This window comes from Sus scrofa, chromosome 11, assembly GCF_054392235.1.
Source record: "Sus scrofa isolate SSC_HxYL_T2T_F1_AM1 chromosome 11, Sscrofa_HxYL_maternal_Yorkshire_Landrace_v2.0, whole genome shotgun sequence".
In the NCBI taxonomy this organism is placed as follows: Eukaryota; Metazoa; Chordata; class Mammalia; order Artiodactyla; family Suidae; genus Sus; species Sus scrofa.
The window spans coordinates 8,301,500-8,327,850 of record NC_139393.1 but is presented as its reverse complement, the minus strand read 5'-3'; the positions used below and the strand labels follow the sequence as shown (position 1 = coordinate 8,327,850).

General features: G+C 45.2%; 1 protein-coding gene and 1 long non-coding RNA gene across 8 annotated transcripts in view; one reads left to right on the top strand and one right to left on the bottom strand.

Moving 5' to 3' along the window:
• LOC102159067 (cilia- and flagella-associated protein 337) overlaps nt 1-26,351 on the bottom strand; it is a 135,413-nt gene that overhangs the window by 44,200 nt on the left and 64,862 nt on the right. For 6 of the 7 annotated variants that reach the window (XR_014819038.1, XM_084981304.1, XM_084981301.1 and 3 more), the window contains 4 exons: nt 21,386-21,503; nt 18,023-18,092; nt 7,764-8,007; nt 5,858-5,963 (listed from right to left, as the gene is read on the bottom strand). Coding sequence is in view for 6 of the 7 variants with exons in the window: in XM_084981304.1 (XP_084837430.1) it covers nt 5,858-5,963; nt 7,764-8,007; nt 18,023-18,092; nt 21,386-21,503 (538 nt within the window). In the remaining variant the exon portion in view is untranslated. Of the gene's footprint in view, nt 1-5,857; nt 5,964-7,763; nt 8,008-18,022; nt 18,093-21,385; nt 21,504-21,597; nt 22,384-26,351 lie in introns of those variants that run through there. The other variant, XM_084981305.1, reaches the window with a different exon arrangement.
• On the top strand, nt 10,771-25,316 carry LOC110255802 (uncharacterized). The gene is made up of 3 exons (XR_002336647.2): nt 10,771-10,911; nt 11,021-11,199; nt 22,731-25,316. It is a non-coding gene; the product is annotated as an uncharacterized LOC110255802 (long non-coding RNA).

The window sequence follows — 26,351 nt, the reverse complement described above, 5'->3', positions numbered from 1 at the left end:
GGGCAACGCCGGACCGTTAACCCACTGAGCAAGGGCAGGGACCGAACCCGCAACCTCGTGGTTCCTAGTCGGATTCGTTAACCACTGCGCCACGACGGGAACTCCCAGACTTCTTTCTAAGGGAATCATTCCATTTGCAGCTGCAGACTTGTATCTGTGGGAGGAGGTGGGCTTATGACCTTCCTCTGCCACCACCTTGAAACCTCTTGCTCGTGTTGTGGAGGCTGAGTTCCTGTCTTTCTGATGGCTGTTGGCCAGGTGCCTCTTCCACCTCCTTTGGCAGTTTCATTCCTCATCCTGGTGCCCCCTCTGTCTTTAAACCAGCAAGAGTACACTGAGTCCTTCAAACTCCCTTTTCAGCTTAAACTATCTGAGTTGGATTTTTGCCTCTTTGGTTCAAAAGAATCTTACCTGGTAAAACTATTCTGTGGTGAGCACAGTTCGTAAATTATCTTTTATGAACAACAAACTTATACAATGGCGCTTTCCTCCATTTTGCCAAAGAGTAAACCAATGTCCCAAAGAACTGTGTAACTCAGTTCAGAAGGGTTGAGTACTTCACCCAAGCTCATCCAATGTGTGGCAGTCTCAGAGTTCAAACTCAAGTCTGTCTGTCTCTCTGGCATTCTGCCTCACCTCCTCCAAATCTGAGCTTCCCTGTCCATGGTGAAAAGTTACTGGGAAGCAGCAACTGGACTAAGGCATTTCCCAGTTTCCCTTTTACCCAGCGTCATGAACTCAGCAGCATCACGTGAAAGAAAGCGATGTGTCATCTATGGCTGGGATTTTTAAAGAGGCAGATGTGCCTTTTCAATTCTCACACCCACTGCACCTGGATAAGAGGAATCTGAGAACCTAAGCAAGGTGGGATCCCTTATGGAGACAGCCCTGTTCTTGAAGGGGGAAAAATGCCCTCACCAGGAGCACTGACACTGGATTGTTACAATGGACAGAAAGAAACTTTTGTTGTTTCTCGACCTATGTAAAGTACTGGGTTTACTGGTTACAGTGGCAAGCCTTAACTAATACACCATGCTATCTTCCTTCCAAGAAATAACTTTCTTTCCATCCTAATTCCTGTTGACACAAAACAGCTCTTTCTGTGGTATGCAATATTAAATTCACAGAAAATAACAAGTGAAAATGGAAATCTCAATCTGTCACTTTACTCTTTTTCAGAGAAAGCCAGAAACCTGCAGAGTCCTGAAATGTTTTGTATGTCCCCATGATTTAGAGACATGAAATATTTGGGCTGAAAAATCAATCAAAGAATGGAGACTATCTGATCAGGCATGCTAGAAATTTAGCTGTTTGGTTCCTAGTTGATTAGTTTTTATTTTATAGGAATAATATATTCTGAAATAAATCACACACCCTATTTCCAAGATAGGATTTCAATATATTTTAAACATACTTTGGGAAGTGATTCAATATGCCTGAATCATCACAGGCAAGATGCTAATCTTGTAATCATGCGTTTAGATTGGAAGAAAATGGAGAGGCACTAGGAAAAGAAAATAGAAGATGTGCCCTCACATACAGAATTATGATTATCTGATGGTTTTGGGAAAACTGAATTAAAAATATGAAATCTTCAACTTTGTGGCCTTGGAGGATGCCTTTGGATGAATGTGAGTTTCAAAATAAATCAAAAACTAAAGTCCATAAATTTTACCATTTTAATCAGATTTTCTTGGACAACTGAACTGAGTTTGGATTCTGGTTGTATCCCTGGCTGTGATCTCAACACCTACTTTTATATAAAATATTCTCCTCATTGTCATGAGATGGACTCTAAGCTCACCTCACTGGAGCCACACTGGACCCCACAAACAGTGGAATCCCAGAGCGTCACAGGGTCCCTGTGCTCAGTCTTGGGGGCTTTTCTCTGCTTAGTCCACTTTTGCTCCTTCTATGATTTCAGCCACTCCATGGCTTAAAATTCCATCTAAATGCTAATGATTCCCCAATTTATGCCTCCAGCCCTGACATCTTCCCTCAACTCAGGGAGTCTCTCCAATACTTCCACATCCAGGCTTGGGATCCTATACTCCTCTTCCCCACCATCTTCCTCATTGCAGTGTTTGGCTCTGGCCCCAAACCATGGTGTCATTCCTGATTCCTCTCTCTCCCCCTCCTCTTCTTAAAAAAAAAAATAGTTTTGTTGACATTTAATCCACACACTACAAAATTTGCAATTTTTTGCCCACGCCCTCGGTGTGTGGAAGTTCCCTGGGCAGGGATCTAAACCTTGCCACAGCAGTGACAATGCCAGATCTGCTGAGCCACCAGAAAACTCCAAAATTTGCATTTTATTTATTTTTAAAATATTTATTTATTTATTTATTTTAAGGCTGCTCCTGCAGTCATATGGAAGTTCCCAGGTTAGGGGTTGAATCAGAGCTACAGCTGCCAGCCTATGCCACAGCCACAGCAATGGGAGATCTGAGCTGCATCTGTGACCTACACTGCAGCTCACAGCAATGTTGGATACTTAACCCACTGAGCGAGGCCAGGGATGGAACCCATGTTCTCATGAATACTAGTTGGGATTCTTAACCTGCTGAGCCACAAAGGAACTCCAAATTTGCATTTTATAGTGCACAATCCAGTGGTTTTTTGGCATATTCATAGAGTTGTGCAATCATCACCACTATCTAATTTAGAAAACAGGAGTTCTCTGCCTGACATGGCTCAGCGGTTAGCGAGCCTTGCTCAGTGGTGTAGGTCACAGACACAGCTTGGATCTTGCATTGCTGTGGCTGTGGTGTAGGCCTGAGGCTACAGCTCTGATTGGACTCCTAGCCTGGGAACCTTCATAGGCCTCGGGTGCGGCCCTAAAAGATAAAATGACCAAAAAAAAAAAAAAAAAAAAAAAAAAAAAAGAAAAAGAAAAAAAAGAAAAAGAAAATGTTCATTACTCCAAAGAGAAACCCCATGTCCATTAGCAGTCACTCCCTATTTTCACCTCATGCCAAGTGAGTTTGGCATATACTATACTCATTTCTGTCTCTGTGGATTTGCCTATTCTGGACATTTCATATAAACGCAATCATGTAATACATGGCTTTTTGTTAAAGCTTCTCCAGGTTTTCCATGCTGTAGCATGTGGCAGAGCTTCATTTCTTTTTTTGCTGAATAATATTTCATTGCATAGATATACCAGATTTCATTTATCTATTCCTCAGTTCATGGATATTTGGTTTATTTCTACTTTTCGGCGGCCACAAATACTGCTCCTATGAATAGTTATATATGAGTGTTCGTGTGAACAAATGTTTTCAAGTCTCTTGGGTGTAAAGCACGGAGTGGAATTGCTAGGTCATGTTAACTCTATGGTTAGCATTTGAGGAACTGCAAAAATGTTTTCCAAAGTGGCTGCATCATTTCAAATTCCCACCGGCAATGCATGAGTTCTCCAACTTCTCCACATCCTTGACAACACCTGATATTGTCTATCTTTTGATTTTAGCCACTCTTATTGTGGTTCTGGTTTGCTTTTATTTTTTATTTTTTGTCTTTTTAGGGCTGCACCCTTGGCATATGGAGGTTCCCAGGCGAGGGGTCTAATTGGAGCTGTAGCTGCCGGCCTACACCACAGCTCACAGCAACGCCAGATCCTTAACCCACTGAGCGAGGCCAGGGATCGAACCTGCAACCTCATGGTTCCTAGTTGGATTCATTTCTGATGTGCCACGACGAGAACTCCCTGGTTTGCCTTTTCATAGTGAGTAATGATGTTGAGCACCTTGTCATTTGTTTACCGGGCATTTGAATCTTTGAAGAAATTTCTGTTCAAGTCCTTTCTTCATTTAAAAGTTAATTTGTGTTTTAGCAATACCTGAGCATTAAGAGTTCTTTCTGTTTTAGACGCAAGTCTCTCGTCAGATATATGGATCGCAATTTTTTCTCCTATTCTGTAGGTTGTCTAATCACCTTTTTTTTTTTTTTTTTGTCTTTTTTTATTGTTGTTGTTATTGTTGTTGTTGTTGTTGCTATTTCTTGGGCCGCTCCTGCGGCATATGGAGGTTCCCAGGCTAGGGGTCGAATCGGAGCTGTAGCCGCCGGCCTACGCCAGAGCCACAGCAACGTGGGATCCGAGCCGCGTCTGCAACCTACACCACAGCTCACGGCAACACCGGATCGTCAACCCACTGAGCAAGGGCAGGGACCGAACCCGCAATCTCGTGGTTCCTAGTCGGATTCGTTAACCACTGCGCCACGATGGGAACTCCCTAATCACCTTCTTAATAGTGTCCTTTGAAGCACAAGTTTTTATTTTTGAGGAAGTCCAACTCATTTATTTTTCCCTTTTGTCTCTTGTGTTTTTGATGTCATATCTAAGAAAGCATTGCTTAGTCTAAGGTCATAAAGATTTACTCCTGTGTTTTCTCCAAAGAGTTTTGTAGGTGTAGCTCTTTTTACATTTAGGTCTATGATCCATTTTCAGTTAACTTTTGTAAGTGGTGTGAGGTAAGAGATTCAGGGCCAAAATCAAGTTATGGATAGGTCTGGTTTCTTATTATTATTATTTTATTTTATTTTTGTCTCTTTAGGGCTGCACCCATGGCATATGAAGGTTCCCAGGCTAGGGGTCCAATCAGAGCTGTAGCTGCCGGCCTACATCACAGCCACAGCAACGCCAGATCCAAGCCGCATCTGCGACCTACGCTGTAGCTCATGGCAACGCTGGATCCTTAACCCACTGAGTGAGGCCAGGGATTGAACCTGCATCCTCATGGATGCTAGTTGGGTTCGTTAACCTCTGAGCTGTGACGGGAACTCCAGGTCTGGTTTCCTCTGAGGCCTCTCTCTGGGCTGGCAGGGGCCCACCTTCTTGCTATGTCCTTGAATGGTGGCCTCTCCATCTAAGTGTCCTGATTTCCTCTTCTTCTAAGGACACCAGTCATAGTGGACTAGGGACCACCAATATGACTTCATTTAACCATCATTACTTCTTTATAGGCCTTATCTCCAAATATAGTCACACTCTAAGGTGCTGGGGGTTAAGACTGCAGCATATGAATTTTAAGGGGACACCATTCAGCCCTTAGCATTTATAAATCATTTACTATGTGAACAGTCAGTGAGCTGGTTTACGCATCTGTATGAAACTGTGAATCTGATCTCCTTTCTGAGGAACATTCCTTAGACTCACGCAGTTCTAAATTCCCACCCTCTGGCCCTGTGACAGTCCAGAAAAGAAGGTAGATGAATCATGGAAACTTGAAAAAGCATACGAGATGATGGATGAAATAAATCAGTGAGGGTTTTTTTTTAATTAAAAAAAATAATGTTTTACAAAGACCACAGAGTGACTGAGTGTCAAAGGTAGACAGGACCCTCGGTATAAAGAGAGGTGTGAAGGCAAACAAAATGAAGGTGCTGATGTCGCTGCCTCTGCTGGGACCAGAAAAGTTCAAATTCTAAGCCTTTCATACAACATTTCAGAAAGGGTCCACTCAGTCTCTGTGCAGTGCAAGATAAGATGATGAGCTCTAGAGGCAAGGGACTGCTGCCTCCCTATGTCCCCATTCTGTCCCCATCACCCCTTTCCATCCTCCAAACCCACACTTCAGAGGGAAATGCTGGAAAGAATGCAGGCAGGCGCCTCCATGCTATAATGTTGACTCATCCCAACAAAACATCAGGTATAGAAAGTTCTCTAAAAGGCTGCCCTTCCACTGCCTACATATCCTCCCTTCCCAAAGCAAACCCACAGAAGTAAATACCATTTGAGTTTCTGCTAATCCAGAGGCCCCAAAGGCTGCAGAGAGAGAGATGAAAACATGAAAGGAATACCTTTTCTGTCTGAAACCGTACTGGATAATACATCAAAACATAAGAGGGCAAAGACCTTAATAGTGTTGTCGGTGGACATGGAAAACATTCTGTTATCCTCAGCAGACACATGGATGTAGATCACTGGAGCCGTGTGGCTTTTCAGTATACCTGTTGGTTTTCTAGAACGGAAAAAGAACAGATGAACACCAAGCGGTTCTATCTGCAGTTTCTAAATAAAAATGCAAGACTAAACTTGGTCCGGATCTGGCAGTTCTATTCAGCCTGAGGAGGGTTATGTCTCCCTCTGAAACGACACGAGTATATATCTTGTGTGATAAAAGGACTGAAGCAAATAATACCCAGTTATAGCAACACAGCTCTGTGTGAGATGAAGCCCTGGGCTTTGTTTCTCCCCCGGCTGACAATATCACTATAAAAGGAATAAACGTGGAAGAGAGCGGAGTGGGGTTGGAATACATTCCACGCAGGTTGCTGCTTTATGCAGAATTCAAATCTGGGGCGAATGTCTTTTTAACATGAGTTTATTTTGAGGAGCTCTGAGGGATCACAGTGCCCTAAGGGGCTCAGGGCTGGGTGTGCAGTGGGGTGGAGGAAAGTCAGGACTGGGGTCAAGGTGGAGAGAAGAATGTTTTTATAGCCAAGTTACTGAAAAGTAAGCCAATTGTTCTCAGTTTCCAGACACATGGGAAGTGGGTAGAAAAATCACATTTCTTTCTTCTTCCTTTCCTTCCTTCCTCCCTTTCTTCCTCCCTTCCTTTTTCCTCTCTCTCTCTTTCATTAGGCATCCCACAGGGTGCTAAGTGCTCTGCATGCATAAAGTGATCTTTATTTGTGATCTACAGGAAGGGGTATTCTTGATACCACCATTGTAGATGAGGGAATGGAGGCTGCAGCCCTTGCTCAGGATTCCCGAGCTAGAAAGGGACAGAGACGAGATCAGAGACCGTGTGCACCGCCCTGCAGCTAAGGCGGGCAGGGGTCACCTTGCAGGTCCTCACTGATGCCTGTACAGAGACTCAGCCAGGATCCTTGGCTTTCCCGTGATGACTGGTTCTTGTTCTCAAATCCCACTAACAACTCTTCATTTTCCCTTCTTCTTTCTTCAACACATATCGACAGAAATGACAGAAGCTTTTAAAAGCCCAGTTGCATTTGAACCTTGATTCTGCTGCTATTTCCAAAAAGTAATTACTTACCTCCTCTGAGCCGCAGGTTCTTCCTGGATGCAGATGTTGATGTGAGGATTAGAGAGAATGTATATGGTGCCTCGTGCCTGGTATGAAGGAGGTGCTCACTAAAACGGCGGGTACTGTTATGACCAGGAGAGCGATGCTGAGCCCTTGCCCTGCAGGGACCCCGGTGAAAGATGTGGGCCCAGTTCTGAGCAGTGAGATGATTACACATTGAGGAGGTGAAGGCAACAGTTTGTTCTTCTGCTTGAACAGTGTGCTACCCTGCTGGCCCAATTCCAGGCTCTCCAGAGCAATCCCTGTTTTCTTGCGTCAATTCTGCTATACCTCAGGGGGTAGAGTCCTCAACTCAGACGGGGCTAAACACCTCCAGTGGAGGAGTGAGTGTAAGCTTCGGGCCACCTGAGTGAGGTACCCAGAAAGATGCGGCTCTCACATTAGAGTCCCTAATCGCCCTCTACAACTGATCCTCGTTCCCCGTAGGGAAGATAGCGACCTGATCAAAGAAAAATCCTTCTGACTGAGAGTGAATGACAGCTCCATTCAGCCCCTCTGTCCTTGCATGAGATTTGCATTTTAAGTGATTGCTGATTAACTCCAAAATAATGACTTTAACAGCCCCAAGCAGAAGTCTCCCAGGCTGTGTGTCTAGGAGATCAATTCCGAACAGGCGTTCTTAAATTATCCTACAGGGGAACTAGCGAGCCCAGGTCCTGCTCTCCTGTACTTACTAGAGCACTGTTGGCTGCAGAGAGGAGTAAGACTTACCCAGGCAGATAAGGATTCCAGACTCTAATTACTCGATCCATTCCACCTGTCAACAGCACGTTCTTTCTCTTACAGAACGAAAATGCCTGGACTCCTTTAGGGACGCAAAACACGGTCCAATCACATTCTGCCCGCCTTTGGGGCAAACCAAGGAATGCGTGGCCTTGTCTTGCCTTGCCATCTCTTCTTACATCCCTCATCTCTTTCATCTTTTGCTTGACATTTGTAGTTCCCACAGTGCATCCTAAAAATATTCAAAGGAAAACAAAACACAATTTCTTAACATGAACAGTCAATTTTCTGACAAGTCACTAATTTTTAAAGGTCTCAGGCTTGCTTTCGGTGATAACCAGTGTTTTCTTCTTCTTTTACCCCCAGGTGTTAAACCATAGATAGTCTGAAAAATGAAAATGATATTGTAAGAAAAGCAAGCTTTCCTCCTGCCTCCTTCTCCAGAATGAGACAAGAAGGGCCATCAGGGGAAGAGAGGAAACATGAAGAGACATTTTTTTTTTTTTTTGAATGTCCATACCTGCAGCATATGGAAGCTCCCCGGCTACAGGCAGAATGGGCGCTGCAGCTGGGGTCTACACCACAGCCACAGCAATGCTGGATCTGAGCCGTGTCTGCCAGCCACACAGCTGCTTGTGGCAATGCCAGATCCTTAACCCACTGAATGAAGCTAGGGATTCAACCTGAATCCTCATGGAGACAACACTGCGGCCTCAACCTGCTGAGCCACAATAGGAACTTCATGAAGGGACCATCTTATTCTAGGAAACAAAATTCTATGAAATCTCTACCAAGTTCCAGACATTGGGCCACAAACAATCTTATCTGAGCCTCACAGAAACTAGTGGGGCAAGGACCTTTGCCTCCATCTTATGGGTAAGTAAACAAACACCCAGAGAGATGAAAATTTGTCATTAAAAAATTGGTGGAGCCAAGTAGCTGTTGTTTGACTCCTAAATTGGGGCCTATTGGTTTCATCAACCAACCATCCAACTTCATCCTACAATTTTTTTTCCCCCAAGCCCATGGCATGTGGAAATTCCATGCCAGGGATGGAACCTGGAAACAGCAGAGACAACACTAGATCCTTAATCTGCTGAGCCACCGGGGAATTCCTATCCTACAATTATTTTGACAGATATTTTCAGTCAAACGGCTTTTGGGCTTATGAATCTACTGAAGAATCTTATTAAAATAGTAGCGTCAGACAGAAACATCACACAGAAATGGTCAAGGGCCTTCCTGTAGGTCTTGAGACAGGCTGGGGCCTGGAACCTTTTACCATAGTGCTTGCACCCAGATAAATGTCTCCTAGAGGAACAAAATGCAAAGAAACTATAAGAGACTAAAAATAACTACATGCATGTGCAGTTAGGACAATTATGAATAAGATACAAAAAGGCCCCAAATCAACTGCCATTTCTGAGGTGCTGAGAGCAGGAGCAGAGTAGCATGCACCATCTCTGCCTAGGGTGCCACCAAGGGAGTGGGCAGGCCACCACTCCTCCTGCCTGATCCACCAATCGGCCCCACCCTCATCCTGTGTAAGGAACCAGCTTACCGTCCCCCTCCAGGAAGTGAGCATGGGCACTGTTTCTTGTTTTCACCCCTTCCTGCTGCAGCACGAGTCCCAGTAAAGCCTTGCCTGCATTCTTTGTCCAGCCTCTTATCAATTTCTATTGATTAAAGAGTCCAAGGACCTGAGTCGGTAACAGTCTCACCAGAAGACGATCAAGGAGGAAACCCAAAACACACTCACCAGTGCATCACCCACCACCTATATGCTTCCTCCCTCCAACCTCAGACTAAAGGATCTGGGAGGAAAAAGGTGGAAGAATATGTCTTTAGCCTCCGCCTTCCGCTACTGCTAAATAAGAATCCTCTTTCATCGTTTGGGACTTCAGCAATGGCTGAAGGATAACTGGTTTGGTCTGGGTCTTGTGCCTATTTTCACAACTTAGAAGCTCAGCTCTTTTCAGGGAGAATGTGCTCAGAAAAGTTCAGTCAAAGGCTTCACCTCCATGGGTGGTGCTCCTGTGCCCAGTAGACCCTCCTGAGAGGACTGAGGCAGCCCTGCCAATTTTCCCAGAGGAGTGGGAAATCTCTATTTTTCACTGGAAACTGCCAGAATTTTACATGTTGGTACCCAGTTTCGAAACATGTTTTACATCTGCCTGTGGCTGTGTGAGCTGCTGCTACCTCTCAAGGCCTCCGGTTTAGGGGCATGTCATGCAGGGGAGGACAGGCAGGTGTCCAGGTTGGGGGAAGGGACCCACATCTTGCCACTTCTGAGTTCCTCTTCTTCAGAGTCACGTGGCTGGTTTGCATCCCATGAATTCCAATAGAGAAGCAGTCATTTCTGAACGACTGTGGTTTCTACATTATTTGGGTTTGTGACCTGAGTCCAGAGCCAAACCTGGCTGGTTAATGGACAGCGAGAGGAGGTGACAACCCTGCTCTGCATGGCTCCTACCCGCAGTGGCCAAGGGCTGGGTTGGGTAAGCTCTCCGGCCCCATCCTTCCTTTCTTCTTCGGCATATAGCAGGAAGGTAAACAGCCTTGAACTTGCAGCTCTTTCATCCGCCAGGCAGAGGGGAGGGGAGGGCAAGTGCCGAGTGCAGATAATTACTTCAGATGGCAGCATGAGCCTGGGTATCCGGGTGAGCACTTGAAATGTCAAAGCCATGCAGCAAACCCTCCACAAACACCAATTTGACACTTTCACCCCTCTTGTTACAAGCAGAGATCTGAAACATCTAAGCAGGTGTGTCACTTTATTTTTATTTTTTTAAGCGAAGGGAGAACAGCCAGTTCATTTGCATGATCTCTAGCAGTTCTTTTCCAACGGAGCCAGACAGAGATACATGTTTAAGTGGTTGTCATGGAAACCAGAGAGCATTGCTCTCCCTCAAGGTCTGAAAGAAGGATGATGAAAAGTTTAAGCAATCACCATGGAAACGTAGAGGAGATACAAGGCGGGTTCAGATCCCAGCACACTAACAGATCAGTCTTCAGGTGCTGAGGTCCTGGTGGAAGGTGAATTCTGACTATTCACTGTGGCTTCCAGAATCAGGGCTGACCCAGAGGCCACATCCACAGTCATGGGCTCAGAGCATCCCAGGGGCTCAGCAGTGAGGTGAGTATGTCCCCCCAAAGCTCAGTCCTTCACTCTTCCTATTTCGAGGTTGACCTTGGGGCCTCTCTTGCTTATCCCTCCCTATGTTTTATTGCCTTCACTCCATCAGTTTCCTCAGCATGGCAGAAGCCCACAGATCTGCTGTCACAAAGTGGAACCCTGCTCAGGTCTGCAGGAGAAAAGACATTCGAAGCCCAGCCTGGTCTTTCTCTGGTCTTGACCAAGATGTGTTCCCTTTCATGTCTGTGAATAACCAAAAGAAGCAAGAGGTTCCTGCCTCCCATCACTGTAAGTAAAGAGATGCACCTGAAAGCATTTCCTATGTTGCAGAGCCTCTGTCCATTGTTGGCCTCTTCTCTTCATGGTCTCTTCCTCTTGCTGGGGGTGACCCTATGTGGGAATAGCTGGCTGACCTGAAGCTGAGTTCTGAGGCCCAGGAGTATGTAAAGGGGGGTCCCTAAGGGGCGGTGGAAGGGCTCCTACCAGAAATGGAGACTAGAACTACTTGGAAGGGGGCTGTGGAATGGGGTGAACCATCTACCCGCTCCTGACAGGATTATAGTCTCTCAGAGACCATTCAGAGGTGGGGGTGCTAGAGAGTGGAGGAGTGCGAGAGTGTGTGTGTGGGGGGACACATACATATCCGAATGAGCAATGACGTGGGTGGAGGACATGGTGGGGGAGTGTTGAGGGGGCGGATGGGGAGAGAGAAGGAAAAGGGCAGAGGAGGAAACACTTGGAGAGCTTGTCACTTCAGGATCCCTGCTCTCTGGTGCGTCAGGATTTAGAGCACTGCTTTGGGAGAGAGATGGATTTGTTAGGAATTCTGACTTCACAAATAAATCCATTCAATAAATATTTAGTGAGCACCTATTTACGTGCCATGCACTATTCTAAGTGTTAGGGACAAAACAGTGAAGGAAACAGACAAAACCCTTGCCTTTGAGGGGCTTGTCTTCTGATGAGGGAGGATGACAAAAAACAAACACAATAGATAAATTATATAGTATATTAAAAGATGATTAGATGCATCGATTTAAACAAGGGCAGAGTGGGAGAGTTCCTGTCGTGGTGCAGCGGAAACGAACCTGACTAGTACCCATGAGGATGTGGGTTTGATCCCTGGCCTTGCTCAGTGGGTTAAGGATCTGGTGTTGCTGAGACCTGGGGTGTAGGTCACAGACCTGGCTCAGATCCTGTGTTACTGTGGCTGTGGTGTAGGCCAGCAGCGGCAGCTCCAATATGACCCCGAGCCTGGGAACCTCCATATGCTGCAGGTGTGCCCCTAATCAAACAAAACAAAACAAAACAAAACAAAATAAGGGCAGATCAATGTAGGAAGGATAGGGAATGCCAGAGCCAGGAGCTGGGCTGTTGCCATATAGAACAGAGCAGACAAGGAGGCCTCACTGAGAAGTGACATTTGAGCAAAGACTTCAAGAGGCTGAGGGAGTGAGCAATGCAGACATTTTTAGGGAGAACTTTCCAGGCACAAGGAAGAAGCAGTGAAAACATTCTAAATATACTGAAGGAGCCAGTGTGACTGAGTGAGGGAAGGAGGGAAGGAGGAGACCAAGCCAGAGACGCAAGGGTTGGGGTGACACACAGGTCCCCCAAGGACTCCGACTTTTACTGAGATGGGGGCCCACTGGAGGATTTGGACAGGTCTGACTTCTCGTTTTACAGGGTATCTCTGGCTGCTTCATGGAGAAGAGACGACAGGGCAGGATGGAGGCAGGGAGAGGAGCGAGGCTGTTTCAGGAACCCAGGGAAGAGAGGGTGGTGATTCTCACTAGAGGGTAGCAGTGGGGCTGGGGAGCAGCAGCCAGAGTCTGGGTGTGTTATGAAGGTAGGGCCAGCAAGTTAGATGGGTTGTGAGAGAGGAGTCAAGGGTGACCATCAGACTTTGGCCAGAGCAACTGGAAGAATGGACTTCGAGCCAAATGAGATGGGGAAGACGGTGGGAGGAAGAAGATCTGGATTCAGGTTTGGGTTTAATTTCGATGCTCATGAGCTACCCAAGTGGAGGTGCCCTTGGGAGATAGATCCAAGGCAGCTGGAAATACCAGAGAGAAGTTCAGGGAGGGGGCTGGGCCAGAGATGTACTTTTGGGAATTGACAGCAGTGGTAGCGGAGCGCTCATCGCGGGGGTGCAGATGTGGAAGAGAAGAGGACCAAAGACTGAATGCTGGGGGCTCCGTCACTGCGTCATAGACACGAGTCATGGCGATGCAGACGACCAGTAAGGGAGAACGAGAAGGGGCTACAGGCAGGAAGGACGGGAAACCATGAGAGGTGGAGTCCTCACGCCAAGTGAGAGGACTGCAGGGAGGAAGCCAAGGGACCTGCGGCTCGTGTTGAGAGGGCAAGTGGGACGAGGACCGGTCACTGATTTCAGCAGCAGGAGGGGCACTGGTGGCCCTTACAAGAGTGACTTTAATGGCGTGGAGGGACACAGCTGGGTTGGAGTGGGTCTTAGACCAACTTGGAGGACAGGCGTAAGAAAGGGCAAGTCTTTCCAGGAGTTCTGCTCTAAGGGCTCCTCCCCATTCTCCTTCCGGAGAGAAACAGAAACTTCAACGATGTTGCGAGGGGCCGGGGTGGAGGAATTCTATAGTTGAGCTATCTAGGTTTCTAGACACACTAACAGGGGTTCAGAGCTGTAGCGGCCTCTGCTTCCCATGATGTGAGGTGAAGGAAGGGAGGGACAGGGGCTTAGAGCAAAAGGAAGATCTGTGACTTTGGGCTCATGTCCAACTTCCTCACTGAACTGGAGAGGGGGCTGAGGCCTGAGGTCACAGCTCTATGAGCAGCAGAGCCAGGGCTAGAGCCTGGAGATCCTTCTTCTGGGCTCGCTGATTTTTGTTCTGTCATAACAAACACTGAGTTTTGAGCTGCTTCTGGAGGCTGGCTTTCAGTTTCTTAAGATTCATATCCATCACGGTTCTAGAAAACGACCACTTCTTAGTTCCAAGAAAGTCTAATGAAAATTCCCAAGCGACTTCTTACCCAGAGCACATCTCTTTCCAACACTTCAGTGATTTCAATGTCAGTGAATCAGAAATTTACCAAGGAAGCTTTCCTTGAAAGACAATGTGGTTTGAAGGCTGCGAATCAGAGGTGGACAGGGCTGCTGTAAGATTCCTGTCAAGAAAGAAGCAAGCAGGTGTCTCACAGGCGGCTGAGACCTTGGGCATGACTCATTACTGATTTTCCATGATGTTCCGTGGCGACTAGAATGAGATTCTGAAGGAGAGGAGGAAAAAAAACCCTGAGGTTTCAGCTTCTCCAGAGCTCAGAAATGCTCGGGCCCAGCTCGGTGGTAAGGCTTCATAAAAGAAATGGCTGTTGTCATTACGTGGGTGGATGACTTGTGAGCTGCCGAAGATGGTGTTACATATTTTATTCACTTACGAATGCACTGCTTGGTGAAAGCAGGCCCTTAAAATCCAGGAGTGGGGCCAGGGATGGCTCTGAGAGGGGGAGGCAGAAAAGGTGAAGATCATTCCAGCGAATGAAATACCTGAGAAGGTCTCATGTAAGAAGAGACCCAAGTCGTAACTCCCCCTCGGTGATGAACATCCAATCCCTGCCTCCCCAGCCTCTCTCTCCCCCGCTTCCACTGGGCAGGGGGCAGACCTGCGTGTCTGGGTCTGGGCTCCTCACTGGTCCTTTCTCAGGCGGCTGCTGCTACTGCTGGGCATGCAGGGACCCCACCCCAAAGACAGAGGCGCCCTCTACCGGCTACAGCTTTCTCGCTGCTCTAGGGTGAATGATGACGTTTCAGAGACTTATTCCGCTCCAGGGTCAGAATCTCCTTTTGAAACGAAGCTGTCCCCAAACAAACTCCAAGGCCTGAGGGACAGGGCCTTACCAACCCAGGTCTAGGGAATAGGGCACTGAGGTCAGAAAAACTGGAGTCAGGTCCCAATTCCACTTCTTCCAGCTAAGTGACCTGATGGGCAAATCTCTTTGAACTTGCATGTGCTCACCTGTAGGATAAGAGTGGGTACACTTGATACCGTGAAGATCAAATCATTAATATAATACATGAGAATGGTTCTCAACCTTGGCTGCAAATTAAAGTCACTAGGAAGTGTCTAAAAAATACAGAGGAGTTTCCATCGTGGCTCAGCGGAAACGAATCTGACTAGCATCCATGAGGGTGTAGGTTCCATCCCTAACCTCCATCAGTGGCTCAAGGATCCGGTGTTGCTGTGACCTGTGGTGTAGGTCACAGATGTGGCTCAGGTCCTGCATTGCTGTGGCTGTGGTGTAGGCTGGCAGCTCTAGCTCCAATTCAACCCCTAGCCTGGGAACTTCCATATGCTACGAGTGCGGCCCTAAAAGACAAAAACAAAAACAAAAAACAAAAAAACACAAACGCTTGGGTCACAGCCCTTGAACAGTGCTTTTAATCTTGACCATGTATTAGAATCATTGGGGGAGCTTTTAAAAGTCCCAATGCCCAGGCTTTATCCCAAACCAATTAAGCCAGAATCTCTGAGGGCAAGACCCAGGTAGTAATAAGACTTTATAAAGTCCCCCAGATAATTCCTAAGGGCAGCCAAGACAGAACCACTGATGAATATGGAAGTTCTTTATAAATTAGTAAGTACCAAGCACATGTAAGGAGGCATCACCAGCATCAGCTTGAAAATTAAATATGATAATATTGACGTTGAATAATTGGATGGGACTTTCCAACACACTCTCAAGAACTTCACAAATCAGGGTGAAGTTTAATAAAGTAAGTGTGAAGAATTAGGATCTTCAAAGGGCAAGTTATTACAAAATAATTATAAAGACAGACTAACACAGAAAAGATAGAAAAATTAGCAAAAAACATACTATTGTCATTAAAGGAGGCCCCTTGGACTTGACATGTACACAAGGTACCCGCAGATCTTTTCAAAGGCAGCCTGATTCAGTAATCGAAGGGGTGGCTGTCACTTTGCATTTCTTTCCTTTTTTTTTTCTTTTTATGGTAGCACCTGCAGCACATGGAAGTTTCCGGGGCTAGGGCTAAATTGGAGCTGCAGGTGCAGACCTACGCCACACGCACAGCAACACAGGATCCAAGCCACATCTATAACCTACACCACTGTTTGTGGTGTAGCCCAATCCTTAATCCACTGAGTGAGGTCAGGGATCAAACCTGTATAGTCGTGCACACTACATTGGGTCTGTAACCCGCTGAGCCACAATAGGAACTCCAACACTTTGCATTTCTAACAGGCTCCCAAGTGACATCATTGTTGTAGTCTGGCGATTACAAGCACAGGTTTTGGAGACAGACCTGAGTTCAAGTTCTTGGCCTTCCAGGTCCAAGTTGCATGGCTCAGGCAGTAGCCATTCTTTAACTTTTGTAGTTAGTAACCCCCTCTCTCTGTTCCCACTCTGGAAAGCACCCCCTCCCACACACTAATCAGGTGGTTTGAATGGGCACTGCCAGGTTCTTTTTGTCCCTGCCCTCCCTTGGTCACTTGGATAATGATTTTCCCAAAGATGGGCCAAACTGGCCAATGAGAACCTTCCCAGGGGTGGTTGAATGAGGGACCAGGAGCATCAGCTGGGCTCTGTTGGTGGCTAAGCTGTGTGAGGCTGGGCTCGCTGTCACCTGGGGGGACCGATGTGCAGAGGGAATCAGGTGGGAGAAAAACAGAAGTGGAGCAGCATTTGAGTCCCTGCTCCTAGTAGCTCCCAGCTCAGAGCTGCTTTCCTGCCCTTCTCAGGCTATATGAAACAACCAACGAATTCAACTTTTCGCTTGTGTCAGTCTGAGTTGGGTTTCGTTCAACACACACACACACACACACACACACACACACACACACACACACATCCTGAACGATACCCCAGGACGGTTTAATTATTCTGCACCTTAGTTTACTCACCTGTGAGATGGAGCTAATAGTAGAATCTAATCTAAGATTATTATGGTGATGAAATAAAATGATACAAGGGAGTTCCCATTGTGGCTCAGTGGGTTAAGAACCTGGTATAGTGTTCGTGAGGATGCAGGTTCAATCTCTGGCCTTGTGCAGTGGGTTAAGGATCCAGTGTTGTCACAAGATGTGGCTCGGATCCCGTGTTGCTGTGGCTGTGGCACAGGCCTGCACCTGCAGCTCTGATTGGACCAGTAGCCCAGAGCTTCCATGTGCCACAGGTCTGGCTGTTAAAAAAAAAAAAAATTAAAACCCCCCCACAATACACGGCAGGAACTTAGCATAGTGCCTGGCACTAAGTGTTCTAGGTGGAATCCTCCAGGGTGAGTTAGAGGTTGCGTCTATTTCAGACCATGAGCTGGTATTCAGGGGATAATCTAATGTAAAGGAATTGGTTCCTGGTTCAGCCAACTTTTCAGAGTTCATCTGGTGCCAGGATATACGTCCTCAGTCTGGTCCAGACAAAATGACTCTGAGTGAACAGCCCAGACTTGCCCTGCCACATGCCCTATGCCAAAGACCCAGGTTCAGCCTGGTCAAACCCCTGCCCAGACTGCTGGGGCTGGGGGCTCTAAGAGGGAGGGCTGGATTGGGACCTGGGTTCTCCCTTGGCCTTTCTCTGAATTCACTTGATCCAAGTTCAGCTTCTAGAAAATCCAAACGTCTTCAGGTTCTGGGTCTTCCTGTTGCCATTACTGACAAATGTTATATCCAGCATGAATTTTGAATTCTTAGAAACTCCCAAATCCCCCTTCATACAAATGCCCCAACCACTGTTTTATGTCAATATCGCTGTATATTTTATATCATGTAGCACATCAGGGCTGCTCAAATGGTATGGCCTGAGATTGCCTGGAGCAGATTTTGCTCTTATTTCACCTCAACAAATATCAATCGAGTTTTTGGTACACGTAAAGCCTGTGAAAGGCGTGCCTCCCTCCCTCTGTCTCTCCAACAGCTTAGCGTGAGGCTTATAAAACTCAGCAGTGGGAGGTTGTCCCATTTTGAGCTGCACTGGGAGTTATTATCAAAGTATGGGATGCCTGTGGCAATGCAAAGATTCTAAAGGTGGGAGACAGCCAAGGATCTGACACACACACACACACACACACACACACACACACACACACGGTGAACCTGAGAGAAGTGTATGTAAGCAGTACCTATGACTAGAGCAGTGGGCTCATGATTGGAGCTTGAGATAACGGCGTTGATAGAATCGTAGTAGTTCAGCTAGAGATGAAAAAAAAAAAGAAAATGCAAATTAATATGAAGATCACACAGCAGGTGAAGAAGAGTTGGTAACTATATATAAGGTGATGTTTCGACACACATTTCAAGAGGGAGAAAGGAACGCCCTGTCCACAGGACAGGTGCGTCTTTCAAAACTGCATTTGCGTGTGGGCGGACGCGGGCAGGTGGCAAGGTGGTGCCAAGTGCATGGGGACTGTTTCCCTTTATGCTCGCTCAAGGCTAACACCAGAACAAGTGATTCCTGCGTGGCCTATCTGATAGACCGTGCGGAAGTGTCTACGACCTTGTTTAGATATTTCTGAGAAAATCAGAATGCTGCCTGCACAGCCGCGGGGGTTTCACAGAGAAACCAGCGTATTTTTCACTGTAAATCAGAGTTAAATTGGAAGCTATGCTGAGTGTCGTACTGGGAAGGATAAAGGCCTCTTTCCTGCTCTCTTTGGAAGTGGAGCACCAGGCTTTGAGGCAGATGTGTTGGGATTGGGGAACCAGAGCTTTCAGACAGGACCCTGAATGGGGGCCAGGGCCATTTGTGGGGCAAGGAACCAGACTCGGTGGATTTGAGGAGTTCCTCTGCCCTCAGGCCACCTTCTCCCGCTGCAGAAGTCCTTAGTAAGAATATGAGCATGTAAACCTGGGGCAAAGCCACCACACTGTTGACAGAGCACCGTGTTAGTTACACAGGGTGATTCCCTACTGTTTGGACCTTCCAGGCACTATGCCTGGTTTAGAGGAGGAGAAGAGAAGAGAGAGAACTCCTGAGTTGAACCCCCACGGAATGCGGAAACCACAGACCCAAAGAGTTGGGAGGAAGGGGGGTGGGTTCTGGAGTTGGGGTGTGGTCCAGAGCAGTCCACTGAGCCCAGAACTGCCCTCTGCCGTTTCCCCATGGGAACAGGCTCCCTGGAAGCAGGTGACCCCTCAGGAAGGTCCTGAACACAGGCTCTGAAGTGCAGGGAGAGAAAGAAGGACGCAGCCCCGGGGAATTCTCCCACCTGACAGTGGCTCTCTGCCGGGCCTTGTTTTCTCCCCACCCCCGCTTCTGTGTGTGGTCATCCCTGGGCAGCACCGGCTCTGGGTCTCAGTTCTGTTCCTTCCACTTCTGGAAGGACTGAAGAGGGCAGTCAGAGAAGGTGGGCTGGCCAGGAGGGCCATCTGGGGGGTGGTAAATCAGGGAGACAAAGTGTCTACACTCCATAAAAGCACAGCTCCACTTTGCTAAGTGCAAGAAGCTGGGCACAAAAGGTCATATATGATTCTATTTACAGAAAATGGCTAAAAAAGCAAGTCTATAGAAATAGAAAGATTAGTGGTTGCCTGAGCTGGAAGGAGGAACTGGGATTAACTGCACGTGGTTAAGAGGGATCTAATTGGGGTGATGGAAATGTTCTTAAACTGGATTGTGGTGAAAACTGCACAGCTCGGTTACCTTATCTACAGTCATTAATTGTACACTTAAAATGGGTGAATTTTATGATAGGTAAATTGTACCTCAAACAAGTTGAAGGAAGAAACGTTGTTCCAACCAACTTTGAGAAATATATCATATTATGCGGCAATTTTACAAGTGCTTATTCAGCCAGACTACTGTTTTCCTTTAATACCTGTCTTTCTTTCCTTCTTTTTCTTTCTTCCTTCCTTCCTCCCCGCCTCCCTCCCTTCCTTCCAGGCATGCAGAAGTTCCTGGGCCAGGGATTCATCCCTCACCAGAGCAGCGACAATGTTAGATCCTTAACACGCTGAGCCACCAGGGAACTCCTACATCTAGCTTTCTTATAATTCACATTTCCTTTCTACTGTAAGAGTGGTATTCTATTCTCTTTAAGTTTGAAATTTTGTGGATCTTCATCTTCTAGACAAGTGCCATTTTCTGAGTTCATTTTTCTCCTTCTTTAATTTTCATTTTCACTTAGCAAATAAGTTAGGCTCTTTTCCATTCATCCAATATTTCCTGCCTTTCTTTTCTTGCATAAGTCTTCTTATTAAAAATATCTCTACCTAGTTTAAACCTGATGTGTTTAAAAAGAGATGAGCTGTTTGTCCTCCGAGAGATTTCTCATCAATCCTGAAGGACCTGGCCCTCCCTCCTGCATGTCCACTCTGCATTTGGTTTCTGGGCTGTCTTTTTTGGTGGGAGCCATGCCCATGGCATGTGGAAGTTCCCAGGCCAGGGACTGAACCAGTGCCACAGCAGTGACCCGAGACACCACAGTGACAATGTTCGATCCTTAACTCGATAGGCCACCAGGGAACTCCTCTGGGTTGTATTTTTTTTTCTCTCAATTTAAAGTGTATGATTTTATGGGTTTTAGCGTATTCAGAGTTGTGCACCATCACCATTTTCAATTTTAAAACATCTGCATCACTTCAAAAAGAAACCCCATACCTATTAAAATCCACTCCCCATTTGCTCCCGATTTCCTCATCTCTAGGCAACCACTAATCTGCTTTTTTATCCATGTGGATTTGCCTATCCCGGACATTTCATATAAATGGAATCATATGACATGGGTCTTTTGTGACAGGCTGTTTTCACTCAGCATAATGCTTTCGAGTGTCGTTCATGTTACAGCATGTATCATTACTTCATTCCTTTTAGTGTCAAATGATATTTTGTTGTACCGATGGACCAAATTGGGTTTATCTGTTCATCAGGTGATGGACATTTGAACTATTCTACTTTTTGGCTATTATGAATAATTCTGCTAGGAACATTCATGTAAAAGTTTTAGTGTGGACATATGTTTGCATTTTTCTTGGTTATAATGGGCTGACTGAACATAAAGGACAATGTTCTGCTTTTTCATGCACTTGGGAAACACGAATTTCACTTGTCAGAGCCAGAGAAATCCCAGGGAAACAACTCTCAGGTCTAGAGTCACATTATGGGCCCCAAGACACTTGGGTCATCTGAGTTGGTGCTAGCTTCTACGAGAGAAAGGAAAACACATCTGCTATCTTCAGACCATGGTGCAAAACTCCCAAAACAAACATGCCAGGAAGTTCAAATTGATTATTTTCACTCACTTCTAGAAATGTGATATTTATCAACCTTTGTGCCATTCTGGTATCTCATGGGACATTTATTTTTATTTGTTTTCAGCTAGGTTAACGAAGTTACCTCAGGACCAGTGGTGACATTAAAGAACATATGTACTGTTATTTATTTGATTGTACCTGTGATATCCTATTTCATTGTCCCTGTGATAGTGGAGAGGCAGGCTGACCAATTATAATTCACATTTAAACTTTTTTTTTTTTTTTTTTTTTACCTGAGTAACCCAGTCTCCGTGCACTTTCCAGCGGATGTAATTCACATTTGGAGAATTCACAGCATTATTAATGCTAATGTTTGGCATGTTCTCAACTTTGGGCAGCTTCTTCCAAGTTCTAAGAGGAAAAACATAAAAATCACAAAAGGATAAGAATGAATGCCCCTCCCACACCCTGTTCGCTCCAACCAGGAGCCTTTTCGTAGACCAACCTTCCTGTCAGGAGTTCTCCCCTCTTCTCCTTGGCGCATATAAATTCTCCCCATTCATTGTGACCTCAATAAATCCTCCATGGGAACCTCTCTATGTGCCAGGCCATTTAATCACTCCCTTTTCTGGGCTCCAGGAGGGTTGAGCATGGAGTTGATGCGTGATGTGTGCAGCTCTTATTTTCTCATTCAGATGTGTACAATCCAGAGTCAAGGGTGCCTCCTTTGGAGCCTCACGAGGCCCATTAGAGAGCAGGGACTCAACCAAAGCTGACTGGCTGAGGACTCCAATGGGTATCCTTGTGTATTCTAGTGGGAGTCTGAACAGCCTTTTAGAAGAAGACATTGAGCTTTCAAGTATCATGAAGGCAGAAAGAATTTAGAGGTGGCATCAGTGACCTCGCATGTTATAAAAGATCTGTAGTTATTGATTAATTCACATGAGTGCTCTGAGGACAGACTGTCCTTCCCACAGCCAAAGTAGAAACAAAGCACTGAGCATAACAAGGAATGAATAATTGTGGAGGACCCACGGTTGTCTCCTTTCTTCCCTGCCAAAAAAAATCAAGGCAGAGAGCCCTTGATTTCAGGGGTGTCATGTGACTCAGTTTTGATCAATGAGATAAGCAGAAATCAGCAGAGGAGCTCTAGGAAAATATTTTGCTTTCATAAAAGGTGAAAATACTGTGAGATAGTCTCTTTTTCTCTTGTCTCTCTCATTTTTCTTTCTTACTTTTCCTCTTGCCTGGATGGTGTGGATCTTTCTGATTTTGAACACAGTTGAGATGTGAGCTATCTGGAGCGATAGCAGCCATTATGAGACCATGAGGCCATGGGCTGTAGGACAGAAAGCCAATTATGGTAAGGACAGTGAAGTGACGTGAGATTAAAGGTGCCTGAGACACCACTGATAAGCTAAACAATGCAGCAATCACTTATATCCTGATACTTTTGTTAATGAAAGAAAGATAAACTCCTTATGCGAGTTGGTCATTTTTTTAAATGTTATTATAATAGCAAACATTTATCGACTTATTATGTGTCAAGCACTATTCCAAGCATTTTACACATATTAACTCATTTACTCCATCTTAATATAACTTTATGAGATAGCCATTATTATTGTTCCTTCACAGGGAAGAAACTGAGGCACAGAAAGATATTAAAGAACTTGCCAAAGTTACTAAGCAGCAGGTTCAGGATTCAAGCCCAGGAAGCCTGGATGGCAGCTTGAAGCATTCTTAACAGATAAGTGTACACAGCAGTCTACAATGGATGTTCTCATAGCTTAACAAATGACAGAACTGTGGAACTGTTTAGAGCTTGGAGGGATCCTTTGAGATGACCTTGAAAATATCAGAATAGATGGTACCTGGAACGGTGATCATGCATGTGATAGGTGTATGTATCACTGAAGCCTGCAGGTAAGATGCTTTTATACATACTGTCAGCAATTACAGAAGTACACTGGATTTCCCAAAGCTGTTTCAATATTGCTTTTTTCCTCTGGTAATTATTTTCTCATTTAATCAGTTACGTCTTAGTAAAGTTCCCTCTGCACTGTTTGCTAGTATGGTAGTATATTTTTTCATTTAAATTGCTCATTACTTTTGACTCCTTTTTCAAGTATTAAATTTGTAAATTTCAATACATCAAAAGTTATTTCTTGAGAATCTTCTGCTATGGTGGCCCTATCAGAACAATGGGAGAGACCCTTTAAATTGGCCATTGGGCAGCACTCCCACTCACTTTGGCTATAACCCCTGCTGGACTGTCTCATATTGTAGAGGGTGAGAGAGTATCCATGTCAAGACTCAGTTTCTTTCCAAATGATAGGTGCATCTTTGCCTGATGAAACTTTTCACTGCTGAGTTTTCTTGAACTTTCCATCCAAAGCTCCTCATCTCCTACCCCCAAGCCAAAAAAGTCAGAGAGCTATAGACTGAGCTGATTTCAAATTTCAGAACTCACAAGACCCATTACTCATTTTGTGTCTGCTTTCAGATCACAGGCACTTCACAAACCAATCCAACTGCCTGACACTCTCCATTTGCCCGTGGTATTGTTTTTTAAGATTTATATTATGGTTTAGATTCACTGGCTTCTATTACAAAACCCCAATGAATCTGATCTCACTGGTTAATGGAACTTCTCTCTTTAAAAAGTAATTTTCAAGAAGCAGTTGAAAAAGCCTGCTATTGTTACTTTATGAAGTGTCTGTTCTCCAACAATAAAAAAGATAACAAGCACGTCTCCTCCTCGGCATGCACATTTCTCTGTGGTACTTTGAGAATCCTTCAACTCACTTGTTCTGTCAATTAATCTTCTCTCGTTTAAATTTCCCTCAAATAAAAATTTTTTGGACCCACTTTGATTCACCTCTCCATAATACCATTCATCATCTGTGTTACCTTTCTCCGGATACATTTAATCTCTGGGAAGGAAATTTCATGGCAGAAAATGGGGCAGAAGTGAAAACCTGGCCAAGTTTTCAGACTTAGATTAAGAAGATGGTCATGGTGATCAGCCATTAGAGGTACTGACTTTAAAACATACTTCATACTTTAAGAGATAAAGCTTGAGGAAAAGCCTTTAAACTCCTTGGAATTACTGCTTGGAAACACGGATTCAGTCTCCTGTGCACAGATTAATTGCTGGGGATGAAGTCTCTAAAAAAGGATTTGATTGTAATTTATAGTTCATTCTGATAATCATTTCTGTGTAAATTTTCTTAATTCAGAGGAGACTCATACTATGTTTTTTAAAATCTCTACCATGCATAAAGCAGATAGATTTATTGGGATACTTATGACAAAAGCTGTTCTTTTTTGAAGGCATCTATGGGGCGATTTAAATAGTCTTTCCTCTATCAGTTTTTCATCTACTCTGAAATCAGTTTGGTTAGGTCTGGATCAACAGTTCTGCATGGTGTAGGCTTGATGAATTTGAGTACATTTATGTCATCAGCCAGTTGTTCACCTCAGACTTCATCTTTCAGCTTGTCAGAAAAATAACCTAACACTTATCCAGGCACCAGTACAAAATGCCAAGGAAGCAGGGACCGGAGGAGGCCGTCACTGCAAATGAAACCTCAAGTCCCCTGCTCCAGGGTCCCTGAGAGGTAATGAAGTGTGGCATCTTTCCATACTTCGAGGGCATGGCATCACGGCTCTGTGGCTGTGGAAGGCCTATTCACGCTTGCTCCTAACAGATACACAGGGAAACTGTTTCACTCTGCCCATGTGGAGGGGTAGGGGTAGGGGTAGGGGTGTCTATTACAGGGCAAAGCTATGACAAATTCATGCCCCTTCACCCAGATGCAACTAAAGGATAATGTGAATTGTCCTGCTGTGACCCTTTAGAAGGAGTAATTCCTGGAATTATTACCAGTACCTTTTCTTTTCCATTCCTCTCCCAAAGGTGTCCTTGTATTATATCTTTGAGCAAATGAATGAACATCTCTTCTCAAAGTGAAACAAGTAATGCCAAGTGAATCTCAGCCAGGAGAAGGTTTAGTGACTCAGAACTCTGTTCTCACTGTGCTCTGTGCAAGGGATCTTCTCTAAGACTTGGATGAACACAGAGAAATACTGTTAAATTTACTGATGACACAAAGGTGAGAGAGGGGGAGACGGAGAGAGAGGGAGATAATTTACTGGATGGTATTATTAGCATTTAAAATTATTTTAACCAAAAAGAATAAGAATGCAAAAAAAAAAAAACACAATGAAATGAAATTCAGAAGAATAAAAACCTTGGATTTAGGTTTAAAACATAAATTTATAAGGAAAGAATGAGGGATACATGGCTTCAGAGGAGGCAATATGCCAGTGGGTAAAACACTGGTGGGCAGTGTGATGCCTTGAGGTACCCAGTCCTGAGCAGCTGGAACATTTTCCAGAAGGGATGCCAGGATGGCAGGATATCTTGAAATGAGATCCATATGAAGGACAGCTGAGAAAACTAGAATAGTTTACCTGGGAGAAGAGTTTTTTTTTCCTTTTCTTTTTCTGTTTGGAAGTTCCCAGGCTAGGGGTCGAATTGGAACTGCAGCTGCCATCCTATACCACAGCCACAGCATAGCAGGATCCAAGCCACATCCTCGACCTACACCACAGCTCACAGCACCAGACCCTTAACCCACTGAGCAAGGTCAGGGATTGAACCCGAATCCTCATGGATACTAATTGGGTTCTTAACCTGGTGAGCCACAAAAGGAACTCTGAGAAGACTTAACAGTCATCTTCAAATACCTGAAAAATCTGGATTTTTTTTTTGAAGTTACATTTTACTTATTTTTCTTTTCCTTTTTACAAAATTTATTTTTACCTTAGTTATATGCAGTTGCTTGGCAAATCAAATAATTCTCCAGGTTTAAGAAACTTGACCCCTCTCTTCATTTCCATCCCAGAAGGCTTGTGAATCTCCTTCTTCTTTTTTCTTTTTGGCCTTGCCTGCAGCATGTGGAAGTTCCCAGGCCAGGGATGGCGCCTGCTCCACAGCAGTAACCCAAGCCTCTGCAGTGACAATGTGGGATCCTTAATCTGCTGTGCCATTTCCTTCTTTCAGATGATTATTTGGTATCTAGTCCATGTTTCTAAAAAGCATGCTTGCATTGCTTCCTCTTGGTTTTTCAATTATCTTTCGACACTGGACTCCCATTTACTTCGGCTTCTAAGTACTTGGCATTCTTTAACCAACCATTTCAATCTCCTTTCAAGATATTCAGCTCCATCAGAGAGTCATTCCATTGGTTC